General features: G+C 32.0%; 2 protein-coding genes across 4 annotated transcripts; one reads left to right on the forward strand and one right to left on the reverse strand.

The window, feature by feature from the left end:
* Positions 1 to 419: 419 nt before the first annotated feature.
* LOC114717797 (uncharacterized) lies at positions 420 to 1,628 on the reverse strand. The gene is made up of 2 exons (XM_028902994.1): positions 1,576 to 1,628; positions 420 to 675 (listed from the first exon to the last, which is right to left on the reverse strand). The coding sequence occupies exons 1-2, from the start codon at positions 1,626 to 1,628 to the stop codon at positions 420 to 422; spliced, it is 309 nt and encodes a 102-aa protein (XP_028758827.1).
* Positions 1,629 to 8,152: 6,524 nt separating this feature from the next.
* LOC114717796 (kinesin-like protein KIN-UC) lies at positions 8,153 to 18,313 on the forward strand. Of its 3 annotated transcripts, none has more exons than XM_028902991.1 (16): positions 8,153 to 8,486; positions 9,591 to 9,691; positions 9,901 to 10,023; positions 10,207 to 10,389; positions 11,591 to 11,812; positions 11,951 to 12,113; positions 12,428 to 12,577; positions 13,092 to 13,180; positions 14,549 to 14,761; positions 14,912 to 15,037; positions 16,393 to 16,572; positions 16,912 to 17,091; positions 17,428 to 17,553; positions 17,704 to 17,832; positions 17,924 to 18,065; positions 18,167 to 18,313. In XM_028902991.1, exons 1-16 carry the CDS (start codon positions 8,255 to 8,257, stop codon positions 18,304 to 18,306), a joined length of 2,499 nt encoding a protein of 832 aa, XP_028758824.1. In that variant the 5' UTR covers positions 8,153 to 8,254; the 3' UTR covers positions 18,307 to 18,313. The 3 variants fall into 3 exon arrangements, with proteins under 3 accessions (XP_028758824.1, XP_028758825.1, XP_028758826.1); XM_028902992.1 differs by having other exon boundaries at positions 17,434 to 17,553; XM_028902993.1 differs by lacking the exon at positions 17,704 to 17,832.
* Positions 18,314 to 19,088: the final 775 nt, after the last annotated feature.

Raw genomic sequence — 19,088 nt, forward strand, 5'->3', positions numbered from 1 at the left:
TCGTATAATTTTTAAAAGAAATGTTCAAATATTCAATTTGCATTAATTTAAGTCTTGAGTGCTCAAATTTCATCATTTGCCCCACTAAATATATAGCTTAACAAGTTTTATGTGGCCAGAATTGGATTTATTCGTGTTCTTTCATTTCAAATTTAGCTATACAATTATATCAAAAATGATATTATAAAATTTTCAAATAAATAAGCATATTGTAAAATCAATTGATATAACATAAAATTTGACAAATAAAATGACATAATATGTTCTAAAGCAGCCAATTGTTGGCATAATAACTATGAGGCGCCAAATTATATTTATTTTCAAGTAGAATGAAAGAAGCAGATGTAGTTACAACTTTCATATTTGGATTATTATAACCCAAGAATTAATTTTCAGATCTTGATTTTTCATTTTCATTTTTAATGTTTGATAGAGAACCAATTCACTCCCTCATCTCTACCAGCATGATGGGGAACATTTTCCATAATTTTTTCTTGTCCTTTAGGATAGTAAATCCCTGTCTTCTTATGTGGGACCCAAGTAAGGGCATTATCGTCATTTCGTTTCATATTGTTCTTGTTCTTCATTATTGGCTCTTCCATCTCCATCTTCTTCGTCTCGAAGACTGTCCCGCTTGGAGAGTTTTTTGTGTGAAAGCTTTTTCGTGCCAATGGTCTGCTTGAAATTCGGAACAAAAAACGTTATATAATAAACCTATACATAATTACATGTATTTTAAACCTAATTAAGATAAACCTAATTACAAAAAATTATGTTAAATTAAGGAGATGATGATGATGAGGAGAAAGACCAGCATTTCAGATATTTTGATGATTGATTGATTAAATTACATATTAAATAATGGCGTGTAAAAAAACAATTCTAAAAATCCATTGCCTCCCCGATCAAAATAATCCTTTGGGATAAAAAATTAATTATTATTAAAAAAAGTAATACAAATCTAAATCTCTTACCTTCATTAAAAGTACAAGGTGCATTATAGTGTAGATAAATAAGAAAGAGATAGTAAGAAAAACGACATGATCTCTCACTAAACTATCAAGTACTCAGGATATCTTGCTGCACTTGATTTCTATAGTTTTTTTGGGTGTTAGATTTTTGATTTGTTGATCATTGCTTTTCTGTTCTCTTCATGTTTTAGATATTTTTAGGCTGGCGGACTCATTTGGTTTATTGGATTTAGCTCAAATTACCCGAATGTGACTAGCCGATTTTTTTTATGTATCTTGTTACATGTGTTGGATAGAATTGTCTTTTTATAAACGAATATCAAGTATTAAAAAAATGAATTCATCATTAAACTAGTTGAGATAATAATTCAAGAATCAATCATCTAGAGTCAACTTAATCATTACTCTATAAATAAATAGAATATTCATATATAAAATAATCAACCTGTCCAAAACTGTTATTGGTCAATAAATTGATTAATTGATTTATTCGACAGAATGGTCAAATCGGATTGAGTTTTAATATCATGATAATTAAACTTAAATCTTTTCATTAATACATGAATATAGACATTGGTAAAAAGGGGGAAAAAAAGATACTTACTTGGACATCATAGTGTTCATTGTTTGAGAAACTCTAGTGAACGTGGAAGCCATATTCCCAATAATCTCTAAGCCATGGAAGATGTGATACCCACACAGACCAAACTATTTATAGTGTTTGTGTGGATAAGGCATAGGATCGTTGTGATAAACTAATGGATGACGTGTTAATCCGTTTCACACTTCCCAATATGAAAGTTCCAGGGTGAAATTACCTTTTTTACCCTTCTATGAGTATATATAATAATGATAATGGTAGTAATAGTAAATATATTATGTGACTTATTTTGAATTTCATGTAACGTACAAAGCATATATTGTTTTATATATTATATAAAAAGTTTTCATTTCAAAAGTGGAGAGATTTCCAAGAAAAACATTCTAGAATTGCTTTAAAAAGGGAAAAGGAAAAGGTTTATATATATATATATATAATATATATATAAAATTAAGGGAGTGTTTGGTATCAGGCACAAATACTTTTAAAAAGTATTTTTTTACAAATCAAAATAACTTTTTTCATATATTTACTTCGTATACTGTAAAATTACTTTTAAACCTATGGTTTTGTTTCCATCTAAACACTCTCTAAGTGTTATTGTCGTTGCAAAATTAGTTACTTTACTTTTCTATGAGTTTTTCTTATTTATTTAATATAATGAGAGAAAACATTTTCTTCTTCTTCTTCTTTTTTTTCTTATGTGATTTTCCCTTTGCTTGAACAAAATCATAATAAATTTTGATATTGAATGTCATGTTCGAATGTTCATGATCTCGATCTCAGAATCTAATTATGACTTTAATGAATCATTTTACTATTTTTTTATCATTTGTAAATACAAGTTATTAAGTCTTGAATTCATGCCTACTAAATACATAGATGAATCTTTAATTTTGAGAAATATATATGATTATGTTAGTAAAGTGTAATACATGCATTAGTATTTAATTATACATATTTGATCATCTCAAAATCCTATGCACATATATAAATCAAAGTGAAATGAAAAAAATCTCTCCTCCCATTAATGCATGCTAAATTTTTCTTGTACTCTTATCATGTTTATATCACCATAATACCGTTGGTTTTATCATGAAGATAAACTATAAATTTCAACCATATTTTTTTAAAAAATTTTCTATTCATTCCCATTCTCATATCTTATCATTCATATATCCATTCCTTTTTTTATTTCTTAAAATTATCCGTTTCCTATCTTTGATTGCAATGTTTATCCAACTCATACCATACCATCCACTAGGCTTTCTCTCATTGCTGAATTTTCAGACAAATAACATTAGAATAGCCAAATACGCCTACTTTCATAATCTTATTCTTCCATTTCATAAACATAATATGATATGGCAAGATGCAATTGCTTTCTTCTCTCTTTGCTGAGCAAACATTTCATCCCAAGAAATTTTTTATTGTATCCACTTTGGTGGAGCAAGTCATTACCCCTTTTTCTTAGATCAGGAAGGTTGGATCGTTATTATGTTTTAAGGGCAAAATGCAAAAGAAACTAGTACGCCAAACTTAGATTTGTTTTCATGCCAAGTCCATTCAATAGATCCTGTGGAAGAAAGCTTCAAGAAATAATCTTAATTTTGGATTATCTTGATTCCTAGCTTAATTTGGATCATGAACTCAATTTTTTCTTCTCAAGTGCTAGGAAAGATAAGCTACAAGTCTGTTGTATTAAGAAGCAGTTCCTTCCATCTAAAGGAGCCAGTTCACGATCAGGATATTTCTCTTATCCTCTCTTCTTTCTTTTTTCCAAATGTTGAGGTGGTACCAAAAGTAGAATCTAGGATTTTTTTTTTTTTAAATCCTTAAATAGTTGTCGTAAGTTTGTTTCCTCTATGTAGCTTGTAATTTTCAGGTAAAAAAAATGTAGCTTGCAATTTACACTCTTGCTATTTAATATTTAATACTACCTCCTATTTTAATTACAAGAGCTAGTTAAAACTAATTTGAAGAGATTAAGGAAAGAAGTTAGTTAGTTTTTACAATAATAGATGTTGTCATTCTTAAAATATCCTTGCTAATCAAGTGTATTGGCTAGAACTACCATTATTAAAAGGACTTTCTTGGAAAAAAAATACATAAATATGAGAGACAAAGTGGATTGGGGTTTTTATATTTATAATCAAAATAAAAATTAAATAAGATTTTATATATTAAGGACTAGAAGTAGTATTAATGTTTTTTAGTGTATGAAAAAGATAACAGTATCTGGCTTGCTATCCACGGTAGACTACAGACATTGTTTTTAGCATTTACTTTCTGCAGCGGTTAGAAGGAAATTGATACAGAAATTGTGCAAGTTGACAATTTTGTAAATAAATTGTCATCATATTGACTTTTTGCACTAGTTATTAAAAATAACTGCCCTATAAGTAATTAATCTTAACTTTTTTTGAAAATTCAGAGTTTCTCTTCCTGCTTACATGTTCAATATCAATCAACCAATCGAAAATTCAGAGTTTCTCTCCCTTCTTACATGTTTAATATCAATCAACCAATCACATTTAAGCAGCATGTTGTGGCTTCCCCTAATTAATTGCCAATTATCATGAAGATTGTTATTTGAGTCATTTTTCAAATAAACAATCGTCTATGGTTTTCATTCCACGTCCTTTTAAAGACTAACAAGTCATGCCCAAAGTTTAGCTATTAAAGGATCTCCCTTCTGAATATTAAGCATAAAACTTCAATCAAATTTTCTTTATGGTATTTGATTATACCACAAATTTTCTTTATGGTATTTGATTATACCACCACATCTTGTGGTCCCATAGTTATGAGAATAAGCTTCATCAACATTGATAGCCACCTACCCACCTACCCCCTTTTAGGTAATGATTTTGCCATCTTTGTAATACCTTGAATTTTGACTTGATTCATCTTTATTTTGGTTGCACAATCAGGTAACAGGGATATTTGGATGGGATCAAATTATGATTTTAAAAGTACTTTTGCGACATACAAATAAATATGTGAAGGAGTTTATCTCGATTTATGGAAAATGCTTTTCAAAAACACTTCTGATGCTTCCAAACACCTCCCTTGGCTTTTAGCCTTTGCAAGAGATTGAAGACACTAAAATTAATGTTTTCAAAAGTGTCTCTTAGCATCTTTAGTAAGCATTGTTGGTAAAGATTCGTACGATGTTAGATTAAAGAATACCAATGCTAGTCAACTACAAGTTCTTTTAGTGGTAGTGCCACCCGCACATACTTAGATGAGATTCCAAATTCAAGCTTAACATTGATATATTTATGTGTACACGTGAGTTTAAATTGTATCAAATAGAAAAAAAAAATTGCTAATGCAATTGTTAAGAGAACTCAATGGAAAGTTTGCTGCTTTAGCCCAAAGAAAAAGAAAACAAATACAAAGGAAAAAAATTCCTCCTTCGCTCCTAAAATAAAAAATAGTTAGAGTTGGTTTTAATCATAAATGTCAAACGTTAATCTATTTTATTTATTTTAATTAATTTATCTAATTATTTAACTTATAAATGGATATAATCTAATATTATATAAAGATATTGTACGAAGATCATATTATATTTGATAGAATTAAGTAATTTATTTAGTTTTTTTTAATTTTTCCAAAATAGTATAATAACTCTTACAGTAACAACTAGAGAAGTAAAAAACAAATGAATAATACTATTTCTGGTTTTAAATATAAGATTTAATCTATAATTCAATTATATTATAAATTAGATTTTATATTTAAAACTAGAATTAGTATATAAGCAAGGCAAGTCAGCAAGAGATGCTATTTGATAAATCCCATAAACTTGGTCCCATTTAGCAAAGCTTTGATCAGCCCTTATTAAGAATTTTAGATATTTTTGATAACTCACATCAAGTTATGATATGAGCATATGATGTGAAATTTACATTGTACACAATGTTTCATCGAGTTGCTTCCATTTTTATAGGTTGAAACAAAGTCAACAACGACAAATTCCTTATTTTGTGGACACTGGTCAATATAGTTATAGAAAAGTAACTTATTTTTAATCTAATAAAAGTTAGATTGAATAATGTGATTTATATTTGATTGATTTTTGTAAAAATTAGTTTGTAAAGTAAAAAAGTTTGTTGGATTATAATTGAATAAGTAAGTTTCGTTTGTAAAATGACCAAAATAGGTATAGCTTTATTAAATAATAAAAAATGATTAAAAATATGAATTTACAAATATAATAATCTTAAATTATTATAATAGGACAAATTTATATTTAATAATAATTATATTTAAATTTAAATTAGAAATCATAATAATGTGAAAATTTTTAAACCAAATATAATACATGATTAATTGATGTTATATTCTGTATAATTTATGTAAATATAAATAAAAAATAATATTAAAAATTAAAATATTATAAAAATTGTTAAAAAATTTTTCACTTAAGAGAATATTAAAATCAATAACTAAAAATTGATTAAGAAGCACAAAATATATATAGAGAGAGAGAAGCAAAAGAACAACATAAATATAAAGGCAAAAATGTCTTTTAATTTTAAAAAGCTACGTTTACATAAGTCATAAGTAAGTTTTAGGTGATTTTATAATTATGCTTAAAAAAACAGCTTTTGACCTATAAGTCAAATTGGCCAAAAGTCGAACAAATAGCTCTCGAATTTACAAACTGACTTATTACACTTATAAGTTATTTTTTTCTTACCAAAACGCTATGCCAAACAGGCTGAATCAAGATAGGAGAATAAGGATTAAGAAAAATAATAATTCTCCTATCTTTAATATAAAACCTAATTAATTAATTTGAATTAGATTAGTATATTAGTTAAATTAGTTAACATGATATGTTTTTTTTTTCTAAACACTTTAAGCATCTTTCTTTAATTCCTTCCTCTCTTCTTTTCCTGTTTGATTATTGTTTGAAAAATATCAGTAGAGTTAATTGAGTAAAAAATTGATAAACATGTGAAATATATCTTATATATAGGAGTAACATGAATTTTCTAATTAGTTTTTATATTAAGAATTAGAAGAGTAACTAAAAACCTCATAAAAACATCAACATCATAAAAAGCATTTTTAGAAGCTTTTTAATGTCAAAATATAAAAAAGTACTAAACTTAGGAGGGTAAGTTGTGATGATGTTATGATTTGAAACTGACCTTTTTATGAGATTTTATCCCAATTTCTTAACTTGATACGTCATTCACAACATCTCCCCATTTTCATTGTATTAATAATTAAGGAATCGAATGGGCAAAAGTAAAATAAAAATATTACTCTACTATAATGTAAATAAATTACAGAGTACAAGTATATTTAGTATTCTAATTTTATTTTCTAAGTATATTTAGCACTCTAATCTTTCTAATAATGCGTCCGATACTTTGATTTTATTTCCCAAGCACTTGAGAAATAAGATCTGAAAATACTGCATGCATTTTTATCCTAAATTATATGAAAAATAATCATAGTTTGGAGAAAGGTAAGGGAAGTACAAGTGTAACACTTTCGAAAATCTTCCTTTTACTTGGTCAAAAAATACTCAAAAAGTCGGGAAATTTGTATGCCCTCGGTGGTGTATGCTGGTGTTTTAAGAAACACCGCCTGCAAGTTCGTGATCTTGTGATCCTTCCACTAGAACTATGCTTGTTGGTGATCCCTTTTTTTTTTTTTTTAAATAAATTAATTATGTTTCTATTTCTTTTTGGCCAACAAATTATGTTCTAGATTGAGTAAAAGCATTTTCATTTCTATGAACATCTTTTTGTATTATAGGACTTTTTTTTTTTGAAGTCTTGGGTGTCAATATATATACCATTGATGCCCTATTATAAGTCAGTTATAAAAAAATTTAATTTTAAATATAAGTCATTTGTAGGGTTATTATTAATAACTGTTTTCTAAATTTTAATTCCATTTAATTTCATTGAAAAGAGAGAAAGAGGAGAAAAATGAAAGAGTGATTTGTAAACAAAAAAAAAATTAATTAGGAAAAATTTATAAAATTATATCAAATTAGTGCTTTTTTTTCACTAGGTAAGAATGTCCTATAACTGACTTATAATAATGACTTAAATGATAAGATATATCTCATAATTTTAAAGACAACCAATATTTTTTTATTTAAAATAACTCTAAGAGTGTGTTAAAATACTTACTTAAAAAATAATGAATAAAATAAATAATGAATAAAAACATAAAGTTGGAAAAAATTGGACTCTTGCGTATGCGTTTGGTAAAAATGCAGGAGACAATTTACTTTCATCTTTCTGTGTTGATTTTCACGAGTCATGGTCCTCTAATCCTCTTTTCATCATTTACCCCTCCATTATTATTATTATTCCCGAACAGAGAAACAGAGGACGGTTCTGCTTCGTCACTTAGCAAATAGCAACACATGGCCTACTAGGCTGGTGAAGCTAGTCCTGGACAGCGACAAACTACGTTTACTGTGCTATCTCACTTGTCAAAATTTTGGTGTCGACACGACAGCGAATGAATGAAATGACGCGGGAAGCACATTTCTCCCACTTCCACTCCTCTTCCTCTCCCCAACGTGCCGGCCTCTCTTCTCTGTCTTCCTCACCTTTTCTTCTACCCATTTTCATTCTATTTCTGTTCTAACCAAATCCCAATCACTCTATGTTCCTTCTTCAACCATAGCTCTAAGAGTATGGCTTCCAGCTCTGCTTTCAGATCGTCGAGAACGCACCAGAGACAAGTCCCCGCTACTCACTCTCATGGATATTCTTCTTCTTCTTCGCATGCCACTTCAAATTTGAATTCAACTACTGCTCATGGGCAAATCCCGCCGCAGCCTGCTCGATCTAGAACTCCTTCTGCTTCTCCCAGGCGGATTCTCGCTCCGAGTAATCATACTGCTCGTTTGGATGATGATGAACAAGGTGATCCCGAGTTCATTTGAACGATATTGTTTGAAAGCCTACTTCGTTTAAAGTTTCTGTTTTTATTTCCTGCCATCTTCTTTTTGTTCTATGGGGGGTGTTCGATAAGGGTAAGTAGCTCCAATGCCATGCTGGGTTGGACAGAGACAATGGAATTCTGTTTTGGCGCAGATTTTTATTGTAATGTGTTCTTTCTTGTATGGTACGGTTACACTTCGAACCTAATTGCCATTATTAGGTTATAATGGCAATAAGTATTTTCTTTCTTTGTTTTTTTGGGTGTTATCTTTATGGGCCTTACTATATTAATCAGAAGTCCTATTTGCTTTCCTCTATCAAAAATGAAAGATTTAAGTGCCTTTATTATTTCTGTATTGTTATATTTAGAAAGATTTAGGCGCCTTGTGGACCCAAGTGTTTTAGAGTGTTAAGGTCATTGACCAGTTGACCACTTCAATCAAAAGGTTAAGCTAAAGTGAATGGCCATTGGTAGTTTTATTACTATCACTAACTGACCTCTTCACTCAAAAGCCCTCTAGTATCAAGGAGTTCATAAAACATGGGCCACCTTATGGTGAAACCACATTAAAATATGAAGAGTGTAAGCAGAAGAAAGTTCCATATGTGTCTTGGTCATGGAGGCTTTGCAACCATGTTACTGATCACTATAGTCTTTTAACTCAAAAGTTGAAGTTGCCAAGTGAAGTCCATGAATATTGTCTTATTATAATTTCCTCCTTATGGATTCTTCCTTTTGGTTTTAATATGCTAACGAGTCATTGTATTCAATTTTAGAAATCAATGTAATCATTAATTATCTGGGTAAAGGACTAACCTATCAGCTAGCTAATGCTTTTAATGATTTTCTGCATACCTACTGTTTTGAGATTTTCTTATGATATTCGATTGTTGCTTTTTATATTATTCACATGTTTGCAGAATCTTCTGGGTGGTGGATGTTTCAGCTATATATTATCATCTTTTTAGTAGTTAGTCGAAAGGAGATCCTTCAAGCTTAGGCAACTGGTGCTATCGTTAACAAACATTGTTCGTTAGCGGGGTAAATGCATACTGAGTTTGATCCTTTATTTTTTCCCTCCTTAGATTCTCAAAGGGTTAGAGTTGCTGTGCGACTTCGGCCAAAAAATACTGATGAAATTCTTTCAGATGCTGACTTTGCTGACCATGTTGAATTGCACCCGGAGGTAATAATAATTACCACTAATATGAAAATCAGGCCAGCCCTCAACCTTTTTCAAACAGAAATTCTTGCATCTCCTTCTATGATTGTCATGCATGTGGTTTACATATGAATGGCATTCACCAAAAATTATTGTGTAGTTCAAGGACTTTCTTTTCAGAAAAAAGTTTGATTCTTTATTATTTCTTAATATTTTGGTTTGGGTCCGTGTAGCTGAAGCGGTTAAAGTTGAGAAAAAACAACTGGAGTTTTGAGTCTTATAGATTTGATGAAGTTTTCACAGAAACTGCCTCTCAGAAGCGAGTTTATGAGGTTGTTGCCAAACCTGTAGTTGAGGTAAGTGACCATCACTATATCTGTTTGAATTATAATCAATGTTTTGATTTCACTGAAGATTATGCCACAAGTTTGACTCTTCATTTGCTTTTTGGGGCCAAACATCATTCTTCATTTGCTTTTTGGGGCCAAACGTCATTCTTCATTCTTAACTACGGTAGAAATGTTGATGTGTTTTTGCAGAGTGTATTGAGTGGATATAATGGGACAATTATGGCTTATGGTCAAACAGGTACTGGTAAAACTTACACGGTTGGAACATTGGGTAAAGACGATGCCTCAGAGCGTGGCATTATGGTTAGAGCTTTGGAAGACATAATTGCCAACACATCCGCATCTGATAGTGTTGAAGTTTCCTATTTACAGGTATTCAAACCTGACCAGAACGTTTGGCCTTTTAGGTAGTTGTGGAGCTGTGTGGTGGCTTCTGTTGAGTAATTGTGAGTAGCAGCTAGTTCTTTAGTTTCTGCAGAAGCATGGCCACACAATCTTTGAGTTATGAAAGTGCTATGGTATTTTGCAGTTTTTTCATAACTAAGTCATACTTTAGGTTCAAGATACATTATGATCAACTGAAAGAATGTGCTAAAATTTGGGATTTAAAAGTTTCATGCAATTTTAAAGCAAGTAATAAATAGTTATATTGATTTAAACTAATTATGATTTGGACTAATTTAAACCCAAACAAGATAGGATCAGATAAAAGCCTAATTGAAAATAAATGAAAAATCCCTAACTTTTAAATAAAAATAATTACTAAACACAATAAATTTAATTAAGTTTTAAACTTTTCTATGTGCAGCTGAAGTCTTCAATTCACCATCAATAGGTCTAAAGGCACCTGAATTGATCTCTTAACAAAAAATGTCATGGATAGATGGGTTGAGTCAATCTATGGTTGCGAAAATTAGTAGTAGATTTAACACTATCGAATGGGGAAAAAAGATGTAGCCATTGTTGAGAGTGAGGTGGCTCTTGAGCGTGTCATAGCTTACAAGTGAGATTGTTAGAGTCGTAAAAAATATTCTTGGACTTAATTGCATCAACTCTTTGTTTTGGTGATTCTTTGACAGTGTATTAAATCTTATTAGACCCAGTGGTCTCCACTTTGATCCTTGTTGCCCATAATTTGGCTATTAAATTTCCTTTTCTAGTTTTATCTATATCAGTATCAAGTACTTGGGTAGCTCTTTACTGCATTTTACATTCAGTGTGTTGATTCATGATGAGACAGCCAATTTTTGGCTCTTGCTTAATGGTCTAAACACTTAGGTTGATCTTCCGCAAATTTGGTGTCTCAATCTGAGATGTTGCCATCCGTTTTCTTTTTTAATTGGTTTTCCACTGAGGTTTTCAACATCGGGTCTGCTGCCCTAATTCCTGGTCACTTTTACCACCTCTGCTAATAAGATCCTAAGGGTGAGGCATTTTGTTTTAACTCAACCTGCAGCTCTACCGTTGTTGAAGTTGCTAATATATATCAGTTTTTGACCACTCTTTAGTATTATCAATTTGCTATTTCGACAAATTAGATAGTTATGTTTATTTTATGGTATTCTTCCTCCAGTTGTATATGGAGTCCATACATGATTTACTTGCTCCAGAGAAAAGTGACATTTCTATACATGAAGACCCAAAGAGCGGTGAAGTGTCATTACCTGGTGTTGAAGTGGTTAAAGTTCAAGATCTTGATAGTTTCATGCAGTTACTTGAACTAGGTGAGGTAAATCGCCATGTAGCTAACACAAAGCTGAACACAGAATCCTCTCGGAGTCATGTGATTCTTATGGTGTGTATACAACTATCTATCTTTTTCCTTCGCTTGTATAATTCAGGATATTTGTTCGATAGTACAACAAATTTTGATTCTGTTTCTTCTATAGGGAATGTAAAACACTGAATGCTTAATGTCCCTTTGTATTTCAAGGTTCAAATTCGCAGATCTATTCTTGGGAAAAAGGTAGAGGACACTACTTGTCAAGATAAAAGCATCAGCAATGATCTTTATGTTGACAACAAGAAACCTATGATTCAGAAGAGCAAGTTGCTAATTGTGGATCTTGCAGGATCTGAAAGGATAGACAAATCTGGTTCGTCTAATTATTATTATTATTATTATTATTATTATTATTATTATTATTATATATTACTCATGACTGCTGTTCAAGATCTATTGCCAGGATGTGCTTGTATTATAATTTTGTTTTTCTCTGATCCTTTTAAGGGCCGTGCAATATGTTTTTGCTTGTCATTTTTGGACAAGATGCTATCTTTATTTTTTAATTTTAATATATTTGACCAGATTTTACTTCTAGATAAGATTATAAATTCATTATCATGTGCAGTTCCTAATCATAATGGTTTGTATGAAATATCCACTTAGATGCATTTCCTCTTGTTGTAGGAAGTGAAGGGCACTTGCTTGAAGAGGCTAAATTCATTAATCTTTCTCTCACTTCACTTGGAAAATGCATAAATGCATTGGCCGAAAAAAGCCCGCACATACCAACAAGAGAGTCCAAGCTTACAAGGCTACTTCGCGATTCATTTGGAGGTCATATTCATAATTTTTTGATTTCCTTTTTTGGCCCATATCTCCAAAGCTGCTAACTGTAACAGTTTGTAGCATCCGTGCTGATAATGCTTATGGTTTGTGCTAGCAAAAACAAGTTTATAAAAGATGAATGCTAACTTCCATACCTCAAGACATGAATATGTAACTTTTTTATAATGACAACATGGCATTCATTATCTCATGACTTTTGTATGACATAATTACATAGTGCATATAGTTTATTGTGCGATTCAAAGGCAGAGATGGCATATTTATCTTAAAACTTTTTTGCTTGCAATGTTCTTTGGCTCCCTTTGCTTGAAAAATGTATAAATGTATTAGCCGTATAGAAGCCCACAGGTGTCACACGGGAGTCCTATCTTCCAACTTTAATTCATGGTTCATTTCAAGGTCATCTGCATAACGTCTATTGTTCTTAAAGTAATTGTGGTTCCACCCATCAGTTTATTGTTCATAAAGTTTTTCTTTTAACAATTTTTACTCTTGGAAATAGGGTCTTCAAGGACTTCTCTTATTATAACAATTGGGCCTTCTGTGAAGTGCCATGCAGAGACTTCTGGCACAGTAATGTTCGGACAGCGAGTGAGTTAGTGATAATCTATTTATGGTTTCTAGACATTATATATTTTGCATTTTAACCTTGCTGCTACTGCACTTCCCCCATCCTCACAATTGAGGAGACTCATCTCTTTCTCTTGCATATCGTTATTACTATTTCATGCTATGGATTTTATTGTTTTCATTTGATTTTAGCATTGAATGCATATTTATGCTTTCTGCAATCTTTTTTGCCCTAGAGCGAGGCCTTCAAACTGTTTCCCAGATGATTCAAATTTGTTTAGGATTGATTCAAATCAGAATGTACTGAGGGAATTTATTCTAATCCAAACAATTTAAGAAATTTAATAGTGGCTGATCATTATATTCTCATTTAATGGCAGTTTCTTGTTATTAAATTTGTATGGATAAGTTATAATAAATTTTACTTCAAGATTTTCGTCCAATAAAAAAAAAAAAAAGGTTAAGCAAGGTGGCAATAAATTCATAATTTCTGAGAATGATTTTGGTATGACTACCCGTAGGTTTTATTATAAATGGACTGCTACCTGGTTAGGGAATCTTGGGAACAGTTTATACCTTAAAAATAGGAAAAATGACAGAAAAATCCCTGCTGAATTTTGAAAAGACAAATAGGCTATGCTAACTACTCTTGTAATGGTTTTGACTATACTTGCAATGGTCTTTATCACTCAAAGTATATCAAAATCACCTTTTTGTCATTTTGAAATTCAATGGGCATCTTTTTGTCATTTTCCCTTAAAAATATGCTTTCAAGTAGATGTTGCAATAGATTATTCTTAAGTATGCACAATAACCTAGAGCTTCATTCATGGACTTTCTTGTCTCATTTTGCAATTGTTTCTAGAATGTTCTGGGAGTCCATGAGCAGAATGTAATTTAGTTTTAAGGATGCAAGAATCCTGATTCCGAAAGACCCAAGTATAGAATTTTCATAGCAAGCTGGATTTTAAATTTTTTGTAATTCTTTTTAAATTTTTTCACTTTACCCGTTTTTCATGTTATTACATCATTTAATTTAGAGATCTCTTTTCAGTTAAGTGGTTGATGTTTGTCCTGTTTTGATTACATGAATATGATTTTAAATAAAGATATAATATCATTTTGTGACACTTGGAAGGGGGGATCAGTAGCGCAGTTAATATTCTGTGGCTGGTGTGACATGACAATACAGTAAAAGATGCGATGAGGGTGGCGTCATTAACCATGCCTTATCATCGTTTGTTAGCCCTTTTCAATTAGAGTGTATCTAATACGTGATCAATATGGACATGGGAAATGTTGATACTGCATCATATCAGCTACAATGAAGAGCTAATGGTTCTCAAGGTAGATAAATTTCCTCTCACAAGTTTTCTTGCATAATTGCAGGCAATGAAGATTGTGAACAAGGTAAAGCTCAGAGAAGAAGTTGATTATGAAGCTTTATGCCGTAAACTTGAAAATCAAGTGGACCTTCTTACTGCAGAAGTTGAAAGGCAACAGAAGTTGAGAGAAAATGAAAGACACATGTTGGACAAGCAGCTCAAAGAATGCCAAGGTGCTTTAATTGAAACAAAGAAAAGTCTGCTTACAAGGTCTGAGGTAGTTGTTTCTTCCTCTTGCAGTTTAAAAGGCCTTTGCACATAGAACACGTCAGGCTTTCAAGGCCATGGTTTTTCCAAGTTTCCTGTGTTTCAAATTTCCAATTTTCATATTAATTTTTGTCCTTTTGTAACCTTCAAATGCTGGCAGTTTCTACAAAAGGAAAACATGGATTTGAAAGGGGAATTAAAGGACATTTTAAGCGAACTTAAATGTCAGAAAGATCAAAATTGTTCGTTGCATGAAGTGGCTGCAAATCTGGAAAAGAAATATGAGGTATATCGTCTGTGAGGTCAAGCTTTTGTTCCTTTCCTAGTTCACTCTTGATCTGTGCCATTTCAGTTCTCAGTGATAATAACGTTTTACAATTTCAGAGCATTACATATATGTTCATTAACTGGATTGTTACCACTCTTGTCTTAACCCCAAATCAATTAAATCTTATGAGATACTTTAATACCTTTGAAGCACCCAAAGAAGTGGCGACTTTTGGACATCTCTTTTCTTCAGACCTCTGTAGTCGATATATTGAAGGTGGCTAATACAGTTTGATAAGAGAAAACTAAGGATTAAAAAACTTGGGAAAAAAGGAAATTGTGGGGTAGTAGTTTTCTGGAAATTGATCCTTGTCAATGATTTTTCCATTTGGCCATTCCTAGGGTCTAGAAGTGCAAGAATTAACTTATTGCTGTCCCTATTTCCGTCACAACTCATAGCATAGCCTACATAATGAGGAAAAGGACAGGGGATGGTAAAAACCTTATTGGATTCGTTGGAACCAGTATTGTGATCATCAGCCAAGATGATGTTTAAACTGTGCTTCCTGACTCGAAGACTCCTGTTCTTTGCTTTGGTACTTAAACCTGCCATATTTGAGGAGAACGCACTTCCTGGTTTCTCTAATCTAATTCTGTTTACATCATTCTTTCTTTAGAGCATCAAAATCAGGATACTAGCATATTTGCATCATTTTTAAGGGATTTATCTGAGTTACCATTGCTTAAGACATAAATAATGACCAAGTTCTGTCCAGAGCTAATTGATAAATTCTATTCATGAATGCATTGAGTACAATCTGGATTGTATAAAGCTTATACGTAACCCCCTCAGATACAAGTGTATGTACAAAATAAAACAACAGCAAACTCATTGAAAGGTAGAGGAAAAATACATAAAACAGAACACACGCTGCAGAGTAACAAGTCACGTGACTAAACTTTGAATCTTCAATGGTAGCATGGCCTTGCTACCTGATGTGGATGCTTTAACATTTCTCGACCGAAGCAATAACTTTATCCTTGCTGTAATGTTCTGTTTGTTCATAAGAGACATGTATCAATTATAATTTACTAGAGGACTATTTATGGATAAGTAAGAAATCTTTATAATCTAGGGCTACAGGCATCTTAAATTCACATGGAAAATGGGTGGAAAAAATTTCCCATTGTTAGTAGGCTCATGAGAACCATTATTCAAATCCCTGTTAAGCCCTACTTGCAAATTGAAAACCCTTATTGACAGGGCAAATTAAATGGCTAGTTAAGAGGTGTCTGCATCAAACTGTCTTTTTGGGGTGGAATTCTTACTTTCATGTCAATGGGTATTGATGATGTTTATTTGACCATAAGTAGCAACAACTCCGTGAAAATTCTGCAATTCAAGAAGTACTGGCAGAAACCACTCAGATGTATGAGAGGAAAATTGCAGAGTTGATTAAGCAGATTGAAGACAGGCATTCTTGTGATGAACACGCTGCAAAAGAACTAGATACGATACATAAGCTTCTAGATGATCATCAAAAGTCAATTCAGGTTTGTAATCAATAAACTAGTTTCAGAAATAGCTGATAATGTTGCTATGTATTGTCTCTATAAAAATGATATAAAAATTCTGTACCTTGTAGCTGGCAAATTTTTTGGGTTAAAGTATGTATTATGGTTGGTACACACACACACACACACACACACACACTATATACGTTCGTACATGGTTTATATGACTTTTTGGAATTAGTTTCAACATTGTGTTTTCTTGTAAGTCATTTCTTGCACAAATTTTGTTTGCAAATCTCCCATATTTCAGAACATAATGATAACATATTTCTAATACATTATATTTCCATACATTTCTTTTTATTCCTTTGTGAGAAGCAAAAAGAACTAGAGAACGCCGCATGTCAAAGGGCTCTGGCTGAAACCACTAAAATGCATGAGAAACAAGTAATGGAGCTAGTTAAACAGATAGAAGATGAGCACCGCCGATTTGAATGTGCACAGGAACAATTAGACTTGGCAAAGGGACTCCTAAGTGATCAGCAAGACTTAGCACAGGTGAACTTGGTCAATATTTTTACAACTTATTTATTTAACAACCTGTATTTCTTTTGGTACCTTGCCCTTTGTTATGACGAAGAATGATGTTAATTTTCTCTCAACCTGTCTGCCAGTTCCGGAAGCACAATGCATATTTACCACTTTTTAATTAGCTATACAGATTAAGGAGTTTTCATAGAGTATAGTCATTGCACTGTTGAGGACATTACCTGTGCTTTTCAGTGAATCTTATCTAATGGTGTTAACCCTGTTGCTACATTTCTTTTATAGGTTTTGAATAACCTTAAATTCATAACTTTTATGTGGTTTGTTGGTACTTTTATTTGTTTCAAGAACCAGAAGCAGGGAGAGATTGATGAACTTCGGGCGAGATTACAAGGAATGTCCCATTTACATGATGCTACTACAAATGAACTCCATTTGTTAAAATCAAAATATCAAAATCTATTAGAGAGGGAGGTAAGTGAAAATGGATTGGTCTGCTCGAGCTCTGCTTTCCTTAAAATGTTTTGGATCTACACCAGTGACTAGTGCGATCCATTTTATGAGCTTTATGACTATCTATTCTTTAAAGAAAAATTAAAAGCTATCAGTAATTAATTCTTGAAGGTTACACTGAATGAGGAACTTCATGCCATGAGGCAAAGACTCCTGACAGAAGAGGAGCAGAGAAAAGATGTTGAAAATGAGCTGTTTAAACTTAAGAAGAATGTGTCTGAAACTGAGAATGATATCAAGGCAATTTCTGTTATTTATTTTGATCTATGTTTTTATTGTATTGTTGATCTTGAAAATCTGGTTCTAATACCTTCTTATTTCTTTGAATTAGAAAGCTGTTTTGAAGGAAAGTAGCCAAAATACATTCAATGAAGCTTTGGAGCATGGATCCCCTGTGATGTCAAACAAGATTAAACCATCAAAGGAGACAATCTCTAGTCAGAAGGCTGCCATTGCAAAGATATGCAAAGAAGGCAAGAAATCTTTGGAGTTATTTCATTTGATGTTTGGAAAATAACCTATGTGTATATTATTGGTCTATTAATTTGCATGCTCTTTGGTGAGAAATATTCAGTGGGGTTTCAAAGAATATTAGAGTTATTGAAGTCTGAGGACTCGGATACCCAAATCCAAGCTCTAAAGGTGATAGCCAATCTGGCTGCTGAAGGTACAGGACATGAAATGATGCCATTCTCTCCTTTATCTCTTGATTAGAAATGGAGATTTATCATTGTTGCTCGCTGCATATGCTTTTTTATTTTAGTTTTCTTGCTAAGTTTTTGAGTTGGTTTTTCCTTGCATATCTTATTTTACTGAAAATTTCATTTGTTACTTGGATTGTTCAGCAAAAGAATTAGATATAATAAGAAACCATTAGAATTAGGTATAATGAAGTTGCATTAAGGGGGTGTTTGACAACCTCCAAACCATGGTTTCAGAAGCACTTTTTCACAAAACGAGGCAAACTCCTCCACATATTTATTTCGTAAACTATAAAAGCACTTCTGAAACTATGGTTTGGTTTCTATCCAAACACCCCTTAAAATTTTAAAATATTAATATAGATGTGATATGTGGTAATAGTAATAGTGAGGGCAATTAGGTAATAATGAGAGGGGTAGTCTATAAATAGGATATGAAATGATGTATTGGGGGTTGATTGAGTTGATATTTTACTGTTTAGTACATTTCTTTTCTCTACTGTTATCAATGGCATTAGACCCAGCCTTCTGGCTGCCACTGCTGTCGATGGTTGTCGGAAAATCGATCTTGCTGGCAATCACTGCATTGCTCCAAATGAAGGAAGAAGCAACTCTACTAGAGTATCAAGAGGAGTTTGAAACTCTTCTGTCATGCATAACACTTATCAGACTCACAGCCATCGACATCTTCTTAATGGACTCCATCCAAGAGATCCAAGGAGTTGTTGCCTTCCTCACTCTCCAACCACTCTTGCCATGCAATGTGTTTAGCTGATTTTCAAGATCGATATGGAC

The sequence above is a fragment of the Neltuma alba genome, unplaced genomic scaffold, assembly GCF_004799145.2.
Source record: "Neltuma alba isolate B1F8T4 unplaced genomic scaffold, ASM479914v2 tig00011776_pilon, whole genome shotgun sequence".
NCBI classification, from domain to species: domain Eukaryota; kingdom Viridiplantae; phylum Streptophyta; class Magnoliopsida; order Fabales; family Fabaceae; genus Neltuma; species Neltuma alba.